The sequence below is a fragment of the Trematomus bernacchii genome, unplaced genomic scaffold (genome assembly GCF_902827165.1).
Source record: "Trematomus bernacchii unplaced genomic scaffold, fTreBer1.1, whole genome shotgun sequence".
Lineage (NCBI taxonomy): Eukaryota > Metazoa > Chordata > Actinopteri > Perciformes > Nototheniidae > Trematomus > Trematomus bernacchii.
The window spans coordinates 17,610,682-17,629,572 of record NW_022987648.1 but is presented as its reverse complement, the minus strand read 5'-3'; the positions used below and the strand labels follow the sequence as shown (position 1 = coordinate 17,629,572).

Here is an 18,891-nt window from a genome sequence, read left to right as displayed (position 1 = left end):
AATTATTAAAAAGAAGGTGAATAATAACATGATTGATACAAATCCGAGTACTCTGTATTTGATCAAAACATGGCGTAAGGGGGATTCCTTTAACTGATGAAACATGTTGTTAACAGATTTGACAAGCCTTGGAGACAAGCGTGCCAGCCATCCCCCCCGACAGTTACACAATCTTCTCCGTCGGCATTCATTTCAAGATTCCTTTTGATGTTTCCACGGAGTAGCATCTGTAGAGATAAGGTACCACCCCTCTACCTTCTCCTGATGTTTTCCAGGAGAGATTGATTCAGGCAGCATAGTTCAGTGTCCAATAGGAATGTGTACTTCTGATTGTCTCTCTGACAGCCTGATTTATGGTGCGTGCTGTTCCTTTCCAGTCTGAAATGTAATTGGAATAAATAGTGGTACTGGGTGGTACCACATCCATTTTTACCCAAATTCTTCTTGAGAGGAGCTGCGAGGTGGTGATTGGTGGTGCTCGCTTGGGGTTGAGGGTCTCTCTCTGTCTTGTCTTATCCAGCATTTAGAAAAAATGTTCCGTACCTGTACAACAGTTTTGTACAGGAGTTGGGGAAATGCAAAAAGTAAAAAAAAGTTCTGAACCACAACATTTAAAAAAAAAAAATTCTGCTATCAATATACTTAAAATGCATTTATTCACTTAGAATGGCAATACTCTACATAACCTTTTGCTTTAACCTACTATTATAAAATGTATGTTGATGGTATTTAATGTCTGTAAAATAATAACAACATTGACATTTAGATTGATAAACCCCACTTCACAATGCTATTTAGTCGTTGGGTTGCATTTTACTTTCAAAATAAAAGCCCTAGACATATACTGCACCACTACCTACCAGAGCAATTGCCACGAAACAACTCAACAAAATAACAGCTATGCAAAATGTCTATAAGTAGCAATCTGTGCCCAAATTTCACTTTGTCCGTTTATGTCGGAAATTCGATTGTCATTTTTTTCAAATACATTCTAACACAGTCCAAATTTAAAACTGTCGTGGTGTTATGAACATATATGAACATGTAAAAGGTTAGGGATTGCTTTGAATGCATCTTGGTAAACAAAGCCGTGATCCTTCAAATTCAAATAAATACAAAATCTTTCATTGCTTTTCCTGAACTTCCTGTCCGAGTTAGTGTTGTCAGTGTGAGTGATCTGATTACACGTAAATGTGCTTACCTCGTGCACTTTCCTATTTTTTCATGGCCATTTTTTGTCAAGAGCCAGGTTATGACATCATCAGAAGATGAAATTGGCATCCATCTGCTGATGATGTCATAACTTCATCTGCTGATGAGGTCATAACTTCATCTGCTGATGAGGTCACGATGAGGTCACGATGAGGTCATCATCAAAGCCATTGGCATTCTGAACATGTTTGCAGGTCAAACGGATTTACTTCATACACTTACTTCTACGGAAACCTACATTCATCATAGGAACAATACAGTCCCATACAGACAAAAAGTCTACTCAAAACATTTACCGTCTTCTACAAAGAAATACGGTCTTGTACTTTCATTATTCTAACTACGCACAATTCAAGACAAAAACAGACTTGTGCCATGGCTGGAATAATGATCCCAGCAGTGTGTGAGCAGGTGAGCTGCAGACAGGAGAAGGAGCAAGCCGCCCAGAGGCTCACAGAGGCCCAGAATACGCTGTGCAGCAGAAATACTGTATTGGAAGTGGCTATTAAACACTGGGAGTTCCTATATGGATTTCTGGACAATCATACACGTGTCCTGGCAGAGAGAAACAAGCACTGGGAGGTGAATTGGCCTAAACACGAGAATATGTTGAATACCAGGATCCAGCACAGGGACGGTGTAATCAGGGGTCTGACAGAAGCCAACAAGACCCTGTCGAGAGAAAATGCCAAATTGGTGGGAATAGAGCAGAGCTGGCAGGATCAGATCCACCAGAGGGACGCTGCAATCGTGCGTCTGAACAAGGAGAAGGAGTTTCTCTTTCAGAAGCTTGCAGTGACCACAAAAAAATACAATGTACTGAAGGTGGAATCTTTAAACATCCTGGCTGAGAAACCAGAAATGAGTCAAATGGTCCTGCAAGAGAAAAAGCAGTGTCCAGAGTCAAAAATCGGGACAAGCGATAAAAGGAATGAGGAAGATAAAAAGTCACTGGCAGAGAAGTTCAGAAAAGACATGGCTGAGAAAAAAGAAAGCTGGGCTTCTCTAACCAAACTGATGAAGGAGAAACTCCAGAAGATTGAGGACAAGAAGACGCATCTGGAGGAAATGCCCACAAAGGTCCTGCCTGAGAAGCAAGAAAGCTTGGCAGAGGAAGTCAACTTGAAGTCTGAAGTCCTCAAACTGGAGGAGAAGGTCACTGAGGACTCGGCTGTGAACCAACATAGCATGGAGACAGTAGTGGTGACAGAATTAAAACAGGAGGAGACATCCACAAAGGACCTGGTTGACAAACCAAATTGCTCTGAGATGAAAGTCACGATGATGATCGAAGTGAAAGAGATGGAGGACAACCTGGCCAATGAAGACCACAGCTGTGGAACCGAAGAGTTGGAGGATGAGAGGAAATACCTGGAAGAGTTCCCCTACTTACCGACGGCCGGAGCAAGACAGGTCGTGCTGCAGGACCAGGAGAGCAGACAGGAGGATAAACTTAGCTTGGCAGCAGCGGTGGGGACAGGAGTAAAACAGAGGAAATATGAAATAAAGAAACAGGAGGAGTCCACAAAGGACCTAGTTAGGAAACCAAATAGCTGGGAGATGAAAGTCACACCGATGGAGATGAAAGTAACAGAGGTGGGGGACAACCTGGCCAATAAAGACCAGAGCTGCGAAAGCAAAGTGAAGAAGGGGGAGGATGAGGAGAAGGAACAGGGGGAGTTACCCCACTTGAAGAAGACCCAGGCAGGAGAGGCAAGGCTGCAGAAAAAGATAAGCAGAAAGGAGAAGAAACAAGAGAGGAAAAGAGACAAGGAGAATACAGGCCACTGCTAGTTGTTCACGACAACAGTAGCTCCCTTTTATCCCCCCCTCTTCACCTCCCTTCCCCTTCCTCAACCCTCCTTCATCTTCCTCACCCCACCTCCATCTACCTCATGCCCGTCTTTCATCTGCCCTTCTTCCTTACCCTCACTATAGTATTTTTGCATTGGGGTTTCTCCTGGAACGCAGGTTTTCCCACTTTATATCCAGAGAGGCAGTTCTTATGCCCTCTGGATATAAATAAAAAAACAGTTAAAGAAATACCTCCATCCACCTCAACTCCCTCCCTCTGTCCACCCGTCTCCCTCACCCACTGCCCACGATTTACAATAAGTGCAAAAACCATAGAGATTCCAACTCCGAACAACAAAAAGTGCAGATATATTCACTTCAAGCAAGTCATTCTGACCTGAAGTGAATATATCTGCACTTAGTGTTGGTGCTGGTGAATTAGATAAAAGTCCTAAATGAACTTTTTTAATTAGCTTTTTAATTTGTTTTAATTGTATTGCCAAGGTACAAAAAGCCAGGCATTAAAGTCAGATATATGCATTTTCATTTAATACAAATAAACTAATTTCATTTCATTAAAACTTAAAAAGTCTATGTTCAATGTCTCCACCTCACTTAAACATAAAGAATATACATACATTGTTATATGATATTGTGTTGACTAGCAAGTTAAAGTACTGCCAAATGTGAATAATACACTGTGTCGTTTAAAGCCTTGCATACTCTCTGATCAGAATTATTGTCTCAGATTAAGCAGCCAGTAAAACACCAAACTGCTTTACGACCGACCCAGCTAAAAGAGCTGCATGTTTAACTCCTTCAGCAGCTACCTAGGAGGCAAACCTTTTTTCCTGCTCAGTTTACTAATGATAAAATTGCCCACAATCTGCTCAAAGGGAGCCTTTGTTGCAAGGCAGTGATCCCAGAGGTCTCAGCATCATCTATAGCATGGAGGTAAGGGCAAGTGTTGTGTACAGTTTGAAAACTGCAAAGAGATGCGCTCTATTTAACAAAACAAATAGTTCCTATAACAATGAAAGATGGATTCGAAAAACAAAAAAAGGGCGAAAAAACCAAAATACAATCGTGTCATTAAACTGAACATTGATGTAACAACAAATGGTATTGGAAAAGATTGCTCATCAAATGGATGAAATAGTCACAAAGATAGTAAAAGATCAAGATGTTTAGTCGCCATACATTTAGACCAAGCTGGATAACCTTAAAGCACGTATGCCAAGGAGAAACCAATCTCCTGGAGGCTTTCAAATGCAGCCAGTGTTTCCCGACAGTATTACTTCTGGGAAAGGTGACAGATACACTGAAGCTGAACCTTTCAACAGCACTATCTTATGCAAGGGCTCTTCTTACATTCTGTAAAGAACGTCTTTGTAACTTTTCCTTAATCCTCAAATATCTTCATCCTGACAACTCACAATTTTGCAAGTCAATTAATATTAACGAAGGTAAGAGCCAAGGTGAACTGTGCAAAACTATTCTTAATAGTGTTTAGCCTGAGTCAGATTATGAGCTTTTTTGGGGTGTTTTGTGTAATTGAATGTTTTCCTTTTCCTTCTTTTTAGCCTTGTCTTTCCTAATTAGCAACTTAAACCCACAGCAGGAGAGAGCACCCCACTATCCATGCAGGAAGACAAGGAAGCCTTACTATTGCCCAACAAAGAAGAGTAGTAGAGGAATTTTCATTAGAATGAAGCCCCCCATACGCCTTAAACCCCACTGTGAAATTACAATGGCACAAAAGAGGTGCCAGCAGGGATGCAAACTCATAACTGGAAGTGTCACCCTAAAAAAGTACTCAACAGTGGTGCCTACTTCCTGCGATAAGGTGAAACAAAAGTTGAACATAAGCTCCCTTGTCATGGCCACCCATTAAGAAAACACCTGTCCACACTACCATGTCTTTCTTGTGATGTGGGGCGCCTGAAGGATGTCTCAAAGCTTTAATCAATACCGCCTTGTGTTGGTGCAGGCCCCTGCACTCACTGAATGCGTGTGGAGAAAAGTGGAGAAAACGGGCTGCTGGCAGCATGAAACGCTGGACCCATCCATGCTGTCAGAGCGGAGTGCTGCTGCCTATTTCATATGGAAATCAATGCAGCAGAATGCAGTCAATTGCCAAACAAGTGACTTTGGCTCTCACTGCTACACACAAAACATTGAAAAACCGAGGGGCTTTGGCAGTGGCATGGGAGCAAGGGGGAGGAATAAATAGAGTGTGGACTAAAGGCTTGGTGTGGTTGAAATTGAGGAAAACCCAACATAGTTTTTGGTACGTGCCCTAACAAAAGCATGAGTGAAAAGAATCATAAATGAAGCTGTCACAATGCGATGAGACAGCCACAGGACAACTTATTTCTCCTGTGTACAGTGAGTCACCGCTCACCGTTTATCCTCAGCGTCTGTAACCTAGACTGAGGGGGCTGCTGGAAAGGAAAGGATTTGCTCTCAATTTGTGCCAACTGTGTCCCCGTTTCTAATGCAGTGTAACTGTTGCACAAGGATTTAGGCTCCTATACCGGATAGAAGCCGGCATGCGTGAGGTTTAACATGCACGTGCAGGCAAAGTATTTGAGTCTTTAAAAATGTTATCACAACAGAATACTTTTTTACAGTCAATACAGACCAAACGGAAGGATAGGCATGATCGAATCAAGGCACATTAACCCCGGTGACATCTGACCAGAATAATAGCTGACGATTGCATTAACAATCTGTTATTCTGTTTCACATTCCTCTTATGAAGTAAACAAAACGTAATAACTAACACCATTAAAGGTCTTACTTTGCACTTACTATGTTATTCGGAGCTCAGCGGCAAATTATTTACAGAGAAAAACAACTTAATGTAGTGTCAAAATATGTGTGAAACAGCAAAAATGGCAAAAGATGCAAGCAGCACCGTGAAACCCCCTCAAAATGTCACATTAGCTATTAATGCCTGGATAGACTGGATAATGTGTTACAAAAGGTCATGGAATAACAAGTATCAAACTAAAAGGTTTTTATGGAGGATCAAACAGGGTTTAGAGAATGTATCCAGAAGTGACCATTCATTCAGTCCCACACCACCAGGAGGAACTTGATAACATGGAATGGTTATGAAACTAGGTCAAAAATAAATCCCTGAGAATTTTATAAAAAACTGTCTACATCACTATTTGCTAATCACAAAAATCCAAGCTAATGATCACTGTGAACATGCTGACAAAGTTTACTGAGAGTCTGTGGTTTTAGTCAAGTGGTCATTTTGTACACCTCAGTAGTCATCTGCAAATGTTAGCTACAAGTACTGTGACTGCTGTAATTCAAAGGAAATGCCAGCTGAATTTTCTAAATGCTACAGTCTCCCTGTCAACACTGTTATATTGTCTTTTTGGCATAGACAGTCCAGCTTTTCCTTCTTTTCTTTCATGTTTGTGTGTCTGTTAGACAGTGAGGAATTTGGTCCAGGATATTTTATATAAATATATATAAGAAAGCTGTAGCCATGACCTTTCTCTTGGTACAGTTTTTACTCAACTCCACACTTCTCCTTAGGTAGAAATGGGTTCATTCTGCAGCAGCTGCAGTGTAATTAGTTGCTTGATTCACACTAAGGAGCTTACATACTAAGGGTTGAGCAAAAAGAAAGCAGATTACAATTTGAGAAGTAGGCTCTAGCTGTGCTACAAACGCAGGAGACAAACACAAGACTGTCATGTATAAAGAGCAGTATCTGAGTGGTTTTCTCCTGTCTGCTGTCTTACATTAGGAAATAAAGTTGCTCCTGAAGCTAGAATCAAGTTTTGAATTAGTGGTTCGCAGCGTCAAATCTGCTCCACTGAATGAGATTTGTACCAGTAGCTCTCAGTCCTCACAGATTGTCTGTAAGTCACATGCTCTTTTCTGTTACCTAGCAACAGTAAAGCTCAGGCAAAAGTTCCTCAAGAGAACTTCCAATCTGTCTGAGGAAGGCTTTGTGCTCAACCTTTAAAGTAATACTATGTGCTACAACGTTTAGCTCCAGAGCCAGAAAAACATTACTTAGTGGCCACGACACAATTACTGGAGGAGATTGTGTAATTAATGTAACGGTGGGTTTATTAACAAGGTTGTTCCTTTGTATTTAATTCATTTAACCTGTTTGAATTACCATTAGGTACTCAATATATTGCTTTATCCTACAAATAAATAAATACATAGGCTAATCATTATCAATCAGCAACACTTCAATTCCCCTGCACTGTTTTGTTTTGATGTGCAACAAGTGCACAAGTGAATAGCACAACAACTCAGCAGGTACTCAATGAATCATTCAGCTGACAGCCTGTGTGAACCAAAGAAACGTGGAAGCAAAATCCCACTACTCACCTTCAGAGTGGCACCATCTCACAGAGCATATGAAGACGAGGAAGAGTTGTAGCAGCAGTGCTCTCCACATTCTGGCTGGTCCGTCCAGCTCCACTCTGCAGATGGAGGAGCTGCAGGGACTGGGGCTGGGATGCTGGTGCTTTCTTCTGTCTGTCTTTCTTGGCCCGCTAGTTGATGAAAAGGGGCGTGCACAAAGGCCCGGGACAGCCCAGCCGCTCCCCCCAAGCCTGCCTCGGCCCTCCGGATAAATCCCTCTGGCCCTGGAATCTGCATAATACCATGCAGCCAGGTCCGACTTGTCTCGAGCATAGTGCCAGTGATTTTCACTCACACGGGGCTATATCCACGCTGTTTACTTGCCCCGCACTTGGGAGGTTGCACACGGTCACTTGTAAAGAAAAATAATGATGGGAGTTAAACAAATACAAACTAACGAATGAAAAGAGTTACATTAGGTTGCCCTGAATCCTAAAAGGCCAAGACGGGTCACGTAATCCTAAAATCTCTGGTTCGGGTCCAACCAAGGAACCGTGTTGCATTCTGACCAGATTCTGACACACAGTCACACACATAAAGATTGATAGGCCTACAAGAAGATTGCAAGTGATTGTAAAGAGTGTAACTTATATTACAAAAATGCCTCAATTTGACATACATTCATTTTCGAGTACAATCGGTAAACCTCAGGTCCCGTAGGAAAATAAATGCTTCCCCAAGTGACAAAAATAAACAATTAGCGTAAGAAGTTAAATCAACAGCAGGCAGCGACATATCTGAGAATGAGAAGTGACTCGCAAATACGGTAGCTTGGCAAACTAAAAACGTAACAAGGTGCAATTGAGTTGAACAGTTTTATAGCATAATAAAATACTCGTTCTTTTACAGTGTTTGGTTCTTCCAGAGCCATACCTTCAGCGGCTAATCAAAGGCCCAACAGCTCCACCTTGCGGCCGGACAGCGGAACAGCAGCGCTTCATCTGTTGCTAAATAACAGGCAGCTCGGCTAAAAGAAGTGTTGCCATTAGCGACCGAGCAACTGAAAGTTGGAGAAACTTGAGGCAAAATGAAAACTAAGTTGTTGTCAATGTAAAACCGGGATTTGCTCAACATGACAACTCCACAAAGAAATGCAGACAACTTCATGAAGTTGGAGGGCAACACGACGGAGGTATGACAAGGTGTTTGACGGCAACGACAAATCTGCGGAGTCCTCCGTTGGTGTCTCTACTCTAGAACTAGCTTAACTGTTACTAGCTAATTTAGCTAGCTAACTCTCTAGTTAGCCGTCTCCTGATTTCACTTTGTTTTCGCAACATTGCAGGAAAAACTTTGTACTCCACTTGCAAGACATTTAATTGACAAAAACACCTACCCAAACTAAAACAGTAAAGAAACGTTTTCAAATCCAATTCGACCACTTACGTGTAAAGGCAATTCTAACGTTATAACAATCCAGTGAGCTTTAAACAGGTGGAAGCAGTACAGCAATGAATCACTTCGCTAAACGTAACAATACTACAGATTAAAAATACAATTACAAGTACTGCATTCAAAATAGTTCTCAAGTAGAAGTAAACATTTATTAGAATCAAAATATATTTAAAGTAGGCCTACCAAAAATCATTATGCAGAATGGCACATTTAAGCACAATATATATTTTAAGTAAATGTAAAGTTACATTCCACCACTGGGTATACAACTATATCATTGACAGGAACTATTCTGCCCCTGAGTTATTTAATCTTTTCTTCCTGGTTGCATTTAACTGATGTTATTTACTTGAATTATTATATGATATGCATATGTCCAATTTTTATTCATGTTATATATTTTATTCCTTCCAATAAAAGTGATGACTATTTGACCTATCAAATATACTAGCTTATTGTTGGTGTACTTTATGTGCTGTTGTTCAAAAACACAGCATACCTTTACTGAGAAGATGCCATAAGCACCTGCGTAACATGTTATAACACAGGGCTTTTCCCTTATTCCAGCATATGGACGGTATTCAGAAGTCACTGGAGAGACTTCGAAGCTTTTCTGTGGAGGATGCCACAGAGACAGGGCTGCTGCGGTCCCGGATAGACGAACAGTCAGGTCTGATCTGCATGCTGAAACAGAGAGCAGATGAAGTGCTTCTTCGATGTCTAGCCCTGCAAAAAATCAATACGGAGTCGGAGGAACAAGTAGCACAATACCAGAAAGAACTTGACAGTGAAAGAAAGAAAGCTGAGCTCATAGAGAAAAGATTTATGGATTTAGCCTCAAACAATCAAGCAATAATTGCTTTCATGGACGAGCACAAACATCAAAATGTTCAGTTAAAGCTGGAAAACCAACAACTGCAGTCGGAAAACAAAACACTTTTCTCCAAAAAACTACAAGATAAAGAAGTGTTTGTTAAAAAACTGATGCAAGAAATCAAACAGCTGACAGAAAAATATGAAAAAAGGGAAAAAGAATATAGGTAAGAACTATTATCCGTTAATTATTAATACTGCTCCAAGGTTGATCAACAAAAAATGAATAAACAGCATTTTGATCATCTGAGTGATTAATCTGTCCAATCTGTCAAACATTTCTTGTTTGAAGCTTTTAAAATGTGCGTTTTTCCCCATTTTTTGTTATTCTAAATAACATTTTCTCCAATATCAATCTTTCAGTGCGGAATTAGCTGGATGCAAGTCTAAGATCCTGGAACAAACAACGCAGCATGAAAACAAGGAGGCATCCCTACTTAATCAATTGCATGATTCTCAGCAACAACAAAGAGATGCTGTAGAAATGTGCAACGGTGGGTAGAAATTGTGTATCACTCTCTGAAGTGCTTCAAAGCACAAGCACTTGTAAACGCGTGACCTTCTCTCCTCAACCAGACCTTCAGCAGAAGCTACAAAAAGCAGAAGAAGAGCATGCTTTGAAGGAAAGCAACATGAGAGAAAGCATAACAAGCCTCACCAAAGAGAAAGACAAACTACTCTACTTGTCTATGGAAAGGGGGAAAGTAATTCAGGTGATTAAAAATAGTATTTGTTCTCATTAATCAAAGCTCTGCACAGACCAACCAATAACTTTGCTCTTGAGTACAGGAGAAACAAGAGGAAATCAAGCAGCTGGAGACTAAATGTAAAGAGGAGAAAAAAGCCTGGTCCAAAGCAGAGCACAGGTAAATACATGGTGTGTCAACAGTACACAACTGCTTGAAGAACCTGAATGATAACAATTATTGTCCCTGCCTACATTTGTCCCTGCCAGATTTGAAAAGGAAGCTGAAGCTGTTAATGCAGATGTTAAAGTGAAGTCTCTCCAGTGTGCACTTGATGAATCCATAAAATCAAATTGGAAGCAGAGAAAGGTTTGTTTGAATCTGCAATATTGAAAAGCGATTCAAAGTCAGGTGCTTGTATATCGCTGAAAAATACTAAACACCATTTCCATAACTTTACAGGATTTTGAAGCCTTCAAAGAACACAGCACCAACCTCCTTATGCAAGAAAGGGAGTTGAATAAGAAGCTTCGCCATATGATGGGATAACATTTAGCCTTACACAAGTGTTCTTACCAATGTTTGCATTCAAACAAATAATTTGACAAAAATAGTTTGCTGCTTCACAGTTCCAACAACAAAAAAGGACAAAATGTAACACATTCAAATCACAATACAATGTTGAATCAGTTCTTAACATGAGAATACTCCTCTGCCAGTTTTTCAGCCTTTTCAATGACTTTTCCAAAACAATCAAATGTCCATTAAATGAATTTGAAATCTCGAAATATTGGTGCAGCAAGCAGAATTGTACCTACTTGGATGCTCTGGAAGCCTTTGATTGTATTATGGAGAGGCACCAGGTTCGCCATTTGGCCTTCTGCTACCCAGTGGGGCTGCAACAAAAAAAAGCTACAGTAGATCTTACGAACGTGAACTACGGTCAGCTTATCTTCCTCTGATAATTCATCCACACCAAAAAAAACACTGATGTCCTGCATGAATTGTAGTCCTAAAAACAAGAACAATTCAGTAAGATAATGCTTTAGTTAGGTTCTAGCATTGCAGTTATTGTTGACATCCATTCAACATGTCTTAGTATCCACGTCAAGGCTTGCCTGAAGAATCTTCTGCATGCCACGGGCAGCATTGTAGTGTTCATCCAAAACAATATTGGCGTCCATAATTAGGGAGGTGGAATCCAAAGGGTCCACAGCAGTTGTTGGCGTTTGGGGGCCCATAGGGGTCCTGAAGGCGGAGGTCCAGAACCTTATGAACGCAAATCAGACCCTCCGTTCCATCTATGGCGGTCATTCTGAATGTGTTTTCACCTTGAAAAAAACATGATGAGAAGCAGTAAAGACTTTGTAGACATTTAAGCCCTAAGTGGCAAGTGAGAAGAAAAAAACAGTGACCCATTATATGTCTGATTTGAACCTCTCTTATGTGTTAATTACTAAATAAGGGAAAACATTTCAACACTTTCAAAATAATATTTCAAATTGACATTGTATTTTATTAAAAGGTAGGTTTAAAAAAAAGAAAAAAGTTTTGTTGGTATTATTTTCATTTTTTCCCTAACAGCAGTTCATCACTTATTAAAATATACATCTGATTAATAAAGGAAGATGTGACAATAACATTACATAACTTGCAAACAGCCTACCTTGAGTTTAGGGTTCATGGAGAAATTAAAACAACACGAAGAAAACATGAACGCTTAAGTCAGATTTGTAACATGGGTTAATGGTGCAATTCAGTCCTCTTGTGGTCGAAAAGAGTATGGATCACCACTTTATTTTCTTCTTGCCTTTCAGAAATATGACCAAATAGCTGCTGAAATTAAATATACATTTGTAGTGATCTCGGTGACTGGAGACTCTATAGTAATTTCGACTGAGTCACTTAATCGCGTTTAAAGAAAAGCCAAAGTAAGTGTTGATGGTGACAGTCGGTCCATGTTTAAGAAGTGTTTTCCAGCACTCGAAGAAACAGCCGTATGTAATGTATCCTTCTGATTGTCTATTTAAAGTTGATCCCAAGCTTAAGAGTCTGCAGAGTCCCGTGGCAGCACCGTCCCACAGCACCCAATTTAGTTAAGGTGGCTAGAGGTAAATATATAGAGCTCTATCAGCGTGATCGATGCTAAAAGGCTCAATTTAAAGGAGAGGTGTCATGGCCATTTCCACTGATCATAATTCCATTGTTGAGGTATACTAAAATAGATTTATACTGTGCATTTTTCCAAACTCACATTGGTTTCTCATACAGCATCTCTGTAAACTACTTGTATTCACTGAATTTCACTCTCTGCCTTTAACGGCTCGTTGTAGCTCCCAAAGCTCCAGCCCCCACCCTCCCTGTGAGCACAGTGTGCTCTGATTGGTCGGGACGTTGTGAATCGCGCTGAGCTCCGTGGAGGTGTTGTTTCCTTGTTTAGGATACATAGCGAAACACAGCCAAACTCATCCTGAGCACACACAAACTCACATCCGAAGTAAAAACAATAAGTGTGGCTTGATATTGAGTAAGAAAAAGGTTGATAAACGCTGTGAGAATGGGTCTGCAGAGAGAATTTCGCCGCCATCCCAACTGTCTGTTATCAGCCTGCAGCCAGGGAGGAGAAATCAGCTGAGCTGAGCTGCCTGCTCCCTGCACACAGATGTGTGTGTGAGGAAGTCCGTGGATTGGTCAATTTGGACCAATCAGCGGGGGCTTAACGTAACGGCTCCGCGGACGTAACGTAACGGCTCCACGGATTGGTCCATTTCGTTCCGGGTACGGCTTGACATCATGCCGTCCCGGAAGAATCAAATGGACAATGACGTATCTCCAACGAGGCGTTTTGGGGAGGTATTTTCTGTGTTAGAGTTTTACTCGCTATAGGGTGTACTTTGAGGGTTTTGACTCTGCACACCGTTTACATGCATAAAAACCTTCATAACACACAAGTGGACGGGTAATAACCGGAAAAGCATGACACCTCTCCTTTAAACGACTCTCTGAGCATGCGCAGTCCATCTTGCTCTTGCCATCCCCTCAATTACCGGAAGAGGACGGCACAACCCCGTCTGCAGCATGGATGTATAATAAGAACTGCAGTTGTGTTTATCTGTGTGATAAGTAGTGTACCCTTGCAGTTTATGGTAAGTATTTAAGTGCTAACTAAAACCATGCCAGTGTCTTAAAATCCGTGGTGGATACGTTTTCAGATGTTGTACTTAAAGGTAGGGTAGGTAAGTTTGAGAAACCGGCTCGAGATACACTTTTTGTTATATTCCCTGGAATGCTCTTAACATCCTGATAGCAATGAATATCTTAAGTGCTTTGACAAAAAATCCATAAAAATATTTCATCTGTGGAAGCCGTAGTACTGTAAAAAGTACGGCCTACCTGCCTGTCAGCCTTCCATCTGTGCACAAACTTATCTCGTGCCCTCATTGGTCATGTGCGTGTTTGTGTGTGTTGGAGGAGGGGCTCTATAAGGAAGTGGCAGATTTTCTCCGGTTGTGTATTTTCAAATTCTAGCGATCTCGAGCCGGTTTCTCAAACTTACCTACCCTACCTTTAAGTAAATATATATCACACTCTGAAAACACTCCACTTCACATAAACGCCCTCCATTTGAATCATTACTCAAGTAAAAGTAGTCCTATGTAAGTAACCTATTAGCATAAAGTATCAGCAGAGTTTAAGTAGTCATTGTCCAGTCAAATAGTCTCTGTTGGTGTTTTACTATTATATGATGTTTTTTGGATAAATATTAGGTAGCCTTATTTAGCAAGGGGTTTTTATTCAGAGATAATTGAAAATACCAACATAAACAGTGTTTAAATCACCAAAACAAACAGTGAGCATATGAATCTGAACATCCAATGGTAAATCTTCAGTGCAGAATGCTGATACACATAGTTTGTGAAGTTGGGATGACATACATCAAGAGGCGCGTTCACACCAAGTACTTTTCCCACAATAGTTCATGAGAACTCAGTTCATGAGAACTCTTTTAGTTCTGATGAACTAAAGCAGATCGCGTTCACACCGAAATGAGTTCCTGGGGGTGGATTAGGCAAATGAAGCCGCCAACGTCACTTCTTCTTCTTCTGCTTTGGGTTTACTGGCAGGCCGCAAACAACTTCACGGCGAGTACAGTAGGTGGCGGTATGCACCTTAAAGTTGCAATCCGCCAAAAAACAGAGAGAAGAAGAAAAACCTCCTGCGTATACTGCCACGCCCACCTGCTGTATACTGTATGAGGCGTCTGTTTACCTTCCGACCTTGTTATTTAAGCAAACACAAATACAGATCGTCGACCAGTCAAATGCAATAGCAATGCTGATTCGGAAGCGAAGGCGGTTAAGAAGGATTGCGTAACCTGTGTGAAATTAATAAACTGTGCCAGGTGTGTCGTATGCACAGTAAATAGGCTCAGCAGTTAACACACCTTTATTATATATCCTCCTGAGAGCAACTGAATCCGTCTGCCATGAACCCTACAGAAACCTACGTGTTAGTTTTGGCCCATAGTGGCCTCCATTTGTGTCGTGTAAAATGGGGGAAATCAAAAGTTAGTAAATCCCCATGTCATGTTCATAAAAACATTTAGTTTTAGGTCAAATAATTATTACACTGCTCTGAAACTCACTACACTAACTCCTAAGATGTTCCCTTACTATAATTAATTAAAATATTGAACTGACAACACTGGTAATTACAAACTTAACCATTTCTCTTTCTATAAATAAATAGTGCTTGTGTTGATGGACGCCATTTTGAAATACAATGAAATTATCTTTTTCAAAGCCACATATTTGGGGTGGGACACAATAAATAAAGCTTCGCCAGTTTATAACCGATGAAACATGATGGTATCAGAATAATCACTTACATGTGATGTATAGGATGCTACACAGGTCACTGTAAAGATAAAGTGTCAGAGGAGAAATAAGCAAGATACAGGATCTGTTTAATCGCCATGTAGGTTCTCTTTTATTGCACACTCAAGACAATATCAATAACGGCATCACGCTGTCCCAGGTGTGTCGTATGCATGTAAATACAAGTTAAAAGTTTTAATGTAAATAGAAGTTAACATTTTCAATATAAAAGAAAGTGTCAGTAGTATCAAAACAATATATATATATAATAACAATAATAGGTAGGCTCAGCAGCAGACACACCTTAGTGCAAAGTGAAGTGTCAGTATTAATAACAGTGGCATATATATAATCACAATAATACAAAATTAACTTTCCCAGGTGTAGGCAATTTGGGGTGAAGTGTCTTGCCCAGGGACACAACGACATGCTGACTGGAGTGGGGTTTGAACCTGTGCTCCCCTGATCCGAACACCAACGCACCAGTCCACTGCACAACACGCCTCCCAACAAGTCATTGTACAGTTTATCAACGACGACAAGTTTTTCTTTATTTTTTTATTGAAGGCCTGTTGGATTTAATCAGCTCGCTTAACACTGCCAGAAGCCCAGCCTGAAAGGTATTTTGTTGCTCCACCTGGCGCGCCGCCGAGTCAGCATGGCGCGGCATCACCATGAGCAGCTGGTCGTCCGATTCCTGGGCCTTGTGTGAATGCAGCAGCCGTTCGTCTTGCATCTCCTTGGCACGCAGGTCCTCATTCTCCTTGCTGACCATGGCACGGAGGTCCTCCATCGCCATGATGGTGTCAAGGAAGCTGTCATCCCGTGCCCGCTTTCCTAAGAGGAGAAATAAGCAAGATACAAGATCAGTTTAATCGCCTAGTAGGTTGTCAACAGAGACAACATTGGACATGGTGCAGGCAGGGACAGTGTACAAAATGCAGGTGTAAAGTAGAAGATAAGATAGGATCAAATATCAAATAAAAAATAAATATCAAAGTGCCCTTATTTATTGTTTTGTGCTTAATGTATGCTTGAACTTTGTTTTATAGGGATTAGTGGACATCAGTTCGATGCATAACCTTCTTTCAAGGCCAGAGTAGTTACAGTGTAAGTGGATTGACATCTAACATAACATTGCTGAGTAAAATTATAACAATCAATAAAAAAAAAAAAATTGAATTTCAATTACATTTTTTAAATGTGCAAAAATATTAGAACATCAGTCTTTTTGGCATGCAGGTAATCAACTGTTTAAGCTTTTACCATTAACATGTAGAATGAATGTTGCAAATGACACATGAAATTATAGCAACTACCATGTAAGTAATTTTTTACCTCAATTCATTCAGTGTAGCCACAGAGGTAGCATTATGTCCAGCTAGCATGCTAATTGCTAATGTTATATTATCGTTTTATCCCAGAGGGGAAAGCTCACTAGTTTCCAATCCAGGGAGAAACACCTCGCCTGAAACCAAGCGGCAAACTCTGGGGAAGAGCCGGGACGCCAATACGGAAGTGCCACAAACTGCAGTTCATATATTGGCCGATAGGCGCTGACTGCAGAAAGGAGCAATTTCCATAGACCCCCATGTTAAAATGCCCAATTTTACAGCCTAAAAAAACATGTTTCTACCCATGGATCCAATAAATATTATTATAGATATAGTTAGATTCCACCTTCATGATTATGGATCTGTGAGTGAATTGTTTTCTAACATGACCCTTTTATTTATATTAGGTCTTAAAGTTTTTGCATAAATTAGGGCGTGGTCACATTGAGTGACAGCTCTGTCAAGTGACTGCTGCTGTTAGCTTCTTGTCTCTCTGCTAGCTGCTCCGTCCGTGAAGCTACAGGGACTCTGCCTGCCCAGTTCATCCAGGGAACACAACTTGACCCCGGCCGTGTTTGTTTGTTCTTCATGCTTATATATCGGACTATTGTGACTCGCTCTGCGGTTAAAACAGACGGTGCATGAATGCCGTTTTGCGGTAAGTGAAATTCGAGTACTTTATTTATGTGTTTATGATTTTAATCAGCTACGTAATGAATGTTAAGGCTTGGGTTAGCGTGTAAGCAAGTGGTAGCTACATCGGTGCTAACGATGCTAATCGTATCCTCCAAGTTAACTTAAAACCATAGACTGTATATATAAAGGTTAAAATGAAATAGACAAGTGTTAAGCGTTAAGTGAGATAGTACTGTAGAACAAAAGGCTTCTGTTTGAGGTTGATAAAATAAGGTCATCCTTGTAACTTAGAGAGATATTTTATTATGTAGGTAGGAACTGTATGCATCGCTAAGGTTAATTTAAATTGGCTATGCTCAAGTATGTAGACAAGCTAACGTCGAAGTAGTGTATGTGAAATCAACCTCACAATAAGATGTGTGTATATTACAATTATTAATGTCATATTTCAAGATGATTACTTAGATATTACAATATGGTTGGTTGAGCTGGAGTTCATTATTGAGCTTACACATTAACGTCACAGTCATCTGAAGAACGAACCCAAACCTTGTTGTTTTTATTAATTGCATTACCAAATTGGTATCAAATAAACAGTAAGCATTGGTAACACAACTTCCAAAGTTACAGTAAAATAAAAAGGACCCTGACTCGGGCAATACACAATCCAACATGTTCAACAGAAGAGAATAAGTTATATTGTTTGTACACATAGTTCTTTACATATATATCTGTTTGTTTAAAGTTTCCAGGTGATGCAGACAGGCTGGACCAGAGAGTGAGAGACAGAACTGGACTCCTCACAGCAGTGAACTTCAGCACAGGTACAAATACTCTTTTTTCATACTGTACAAAGAATCAAGAAAGATATTGGTTTAAATAAATGAAGTATTGACTTTAATACACTGATATACATTCCATTAAACAATACTAAATACTAGATCACCTACACATCAGTGAAGTTGAGGGTTTTTTCCATGCAAAGGGTTACATGTTAACAAGCAATATTACTTTGTCAGCTTTCTAATTTAAGGTATTGAAGGCAAAGCTATTAGTGAGAACTGCTACTATTTATCTCTCAATATTGTCTGTAAAAAACGTGGTAAAAGTTATGATTTCAGTGAGAGAACAGAGCAAGCTTCTACAGTTGCACTAAGTTTTGATAACAGTTAAATATTATTTTGATAATAAAATATATTTCAATGTTGATGAATGTCATACTGTTCATTCATAATCTGATTGTCTTTGTAGCTCACTGTTGAAATAAAATAAAACATTACAATTACAAAATAATTATATCTTCAGCCCCTAAACACAAGCACACCTCTTTCATAAATAACACACTTGTTCTGCAATAATATGTTTTATGTTTCCTGTGATTTTTGTTAGGAAAGGACATGCCTGAAAGACACGACTCAACATTTTCTCCTTCTCTGAGGGTCAAGAAGAACATCCAAGAGGAAAATTAAAAGCTGATGTTATGAGATTTTAAGACCAGTACAGGACATTCACTAAGAAACTACTTTTATTGTGAAGTCAGCTGATCGAATGCACCTATTTCCACATCTACACTCCATCAGCTGATTAATTCTATTTGCCTCACTTTATGAGCTTCACAACACCTGTACCTTGTACCGCAGAGTTTGCAACGTCACAAATAAATGGGGCCAATCTTCA

General features: G+C 40.1%; 2 protein-coding genes across 2 annotated transcripts in view; one reads left to right on the top strand and one right to left on the bottom strand.

Moving 5' to 3' along the window:
- The window catches only part of lrp2a (low density lipoprotein receptor-related protein 2a), a 52,939-nt gene extending 45,492 nt beyond the window's left edge, over positions 1-7,447 (bottom strand). The window contains exon 1 of the mRNA XM_034134706.1: positions 7,378-7,447. Within this exon, the coding sequence (XP_033990597.1) occupies positions 7,378-7,447 (70 nt within the window). The remainder of the gene's footprint in view (positions 1-7,377) is intronic.
- Positions 7,448-8,399: 952 nt separating this feature from the next.
- Positions 8,400-11,143, top strand: zgc:172182 (coiled-coil domain-containing protein 89). The gene is made up of 7 exons (XM_034134659.1): positions 8,400-8,545; positions 9,376-9,848; positions 10,045-10,175; positions 10,258-10,394; positions 10,471-10,547; positions 10,637-10,736; positions 10,830-11,143. Exons 1-7 carry the CDS (start codon positions 8,486-8,488, stop codon positions 10,914-10,916), a joined length of 1,065 nt encoding a protein of 354 aa, XP_033990550.1. The 5' UTR covers positions 8,400-8,485; the 3' UTR covers positions 10,917-11,143.
- The last annotated feature ends 7,748 nt before the right edge of the window (positions 11,144-18,891 follow it).

Excerpts from the sequence above, each read along its gene's own strand:
- zgc:172182 (XM_034134659.1), top strand. The coding sequence starts at position 8,486 with ATGACAACTCCACAAAGAAATGCAGACAACTTCATGAAGTTGGAGGGC. Across the intron at positions 8,546-9,375 it reads TGGAGGGCAACACGACGGAG|CATATGGACGGTATTCAGAA; the intron begins GTATGACAAGGT and ends CCCTTATTCCAG. Across the intron at positions 10,548-10,636 it reads TGGTCCAAAGCAGAGCACAG|ATTTGAAAAGGAAGCTGAAG; the intron begins GTAAATACATGG and ends TGTCCCTGCCAG.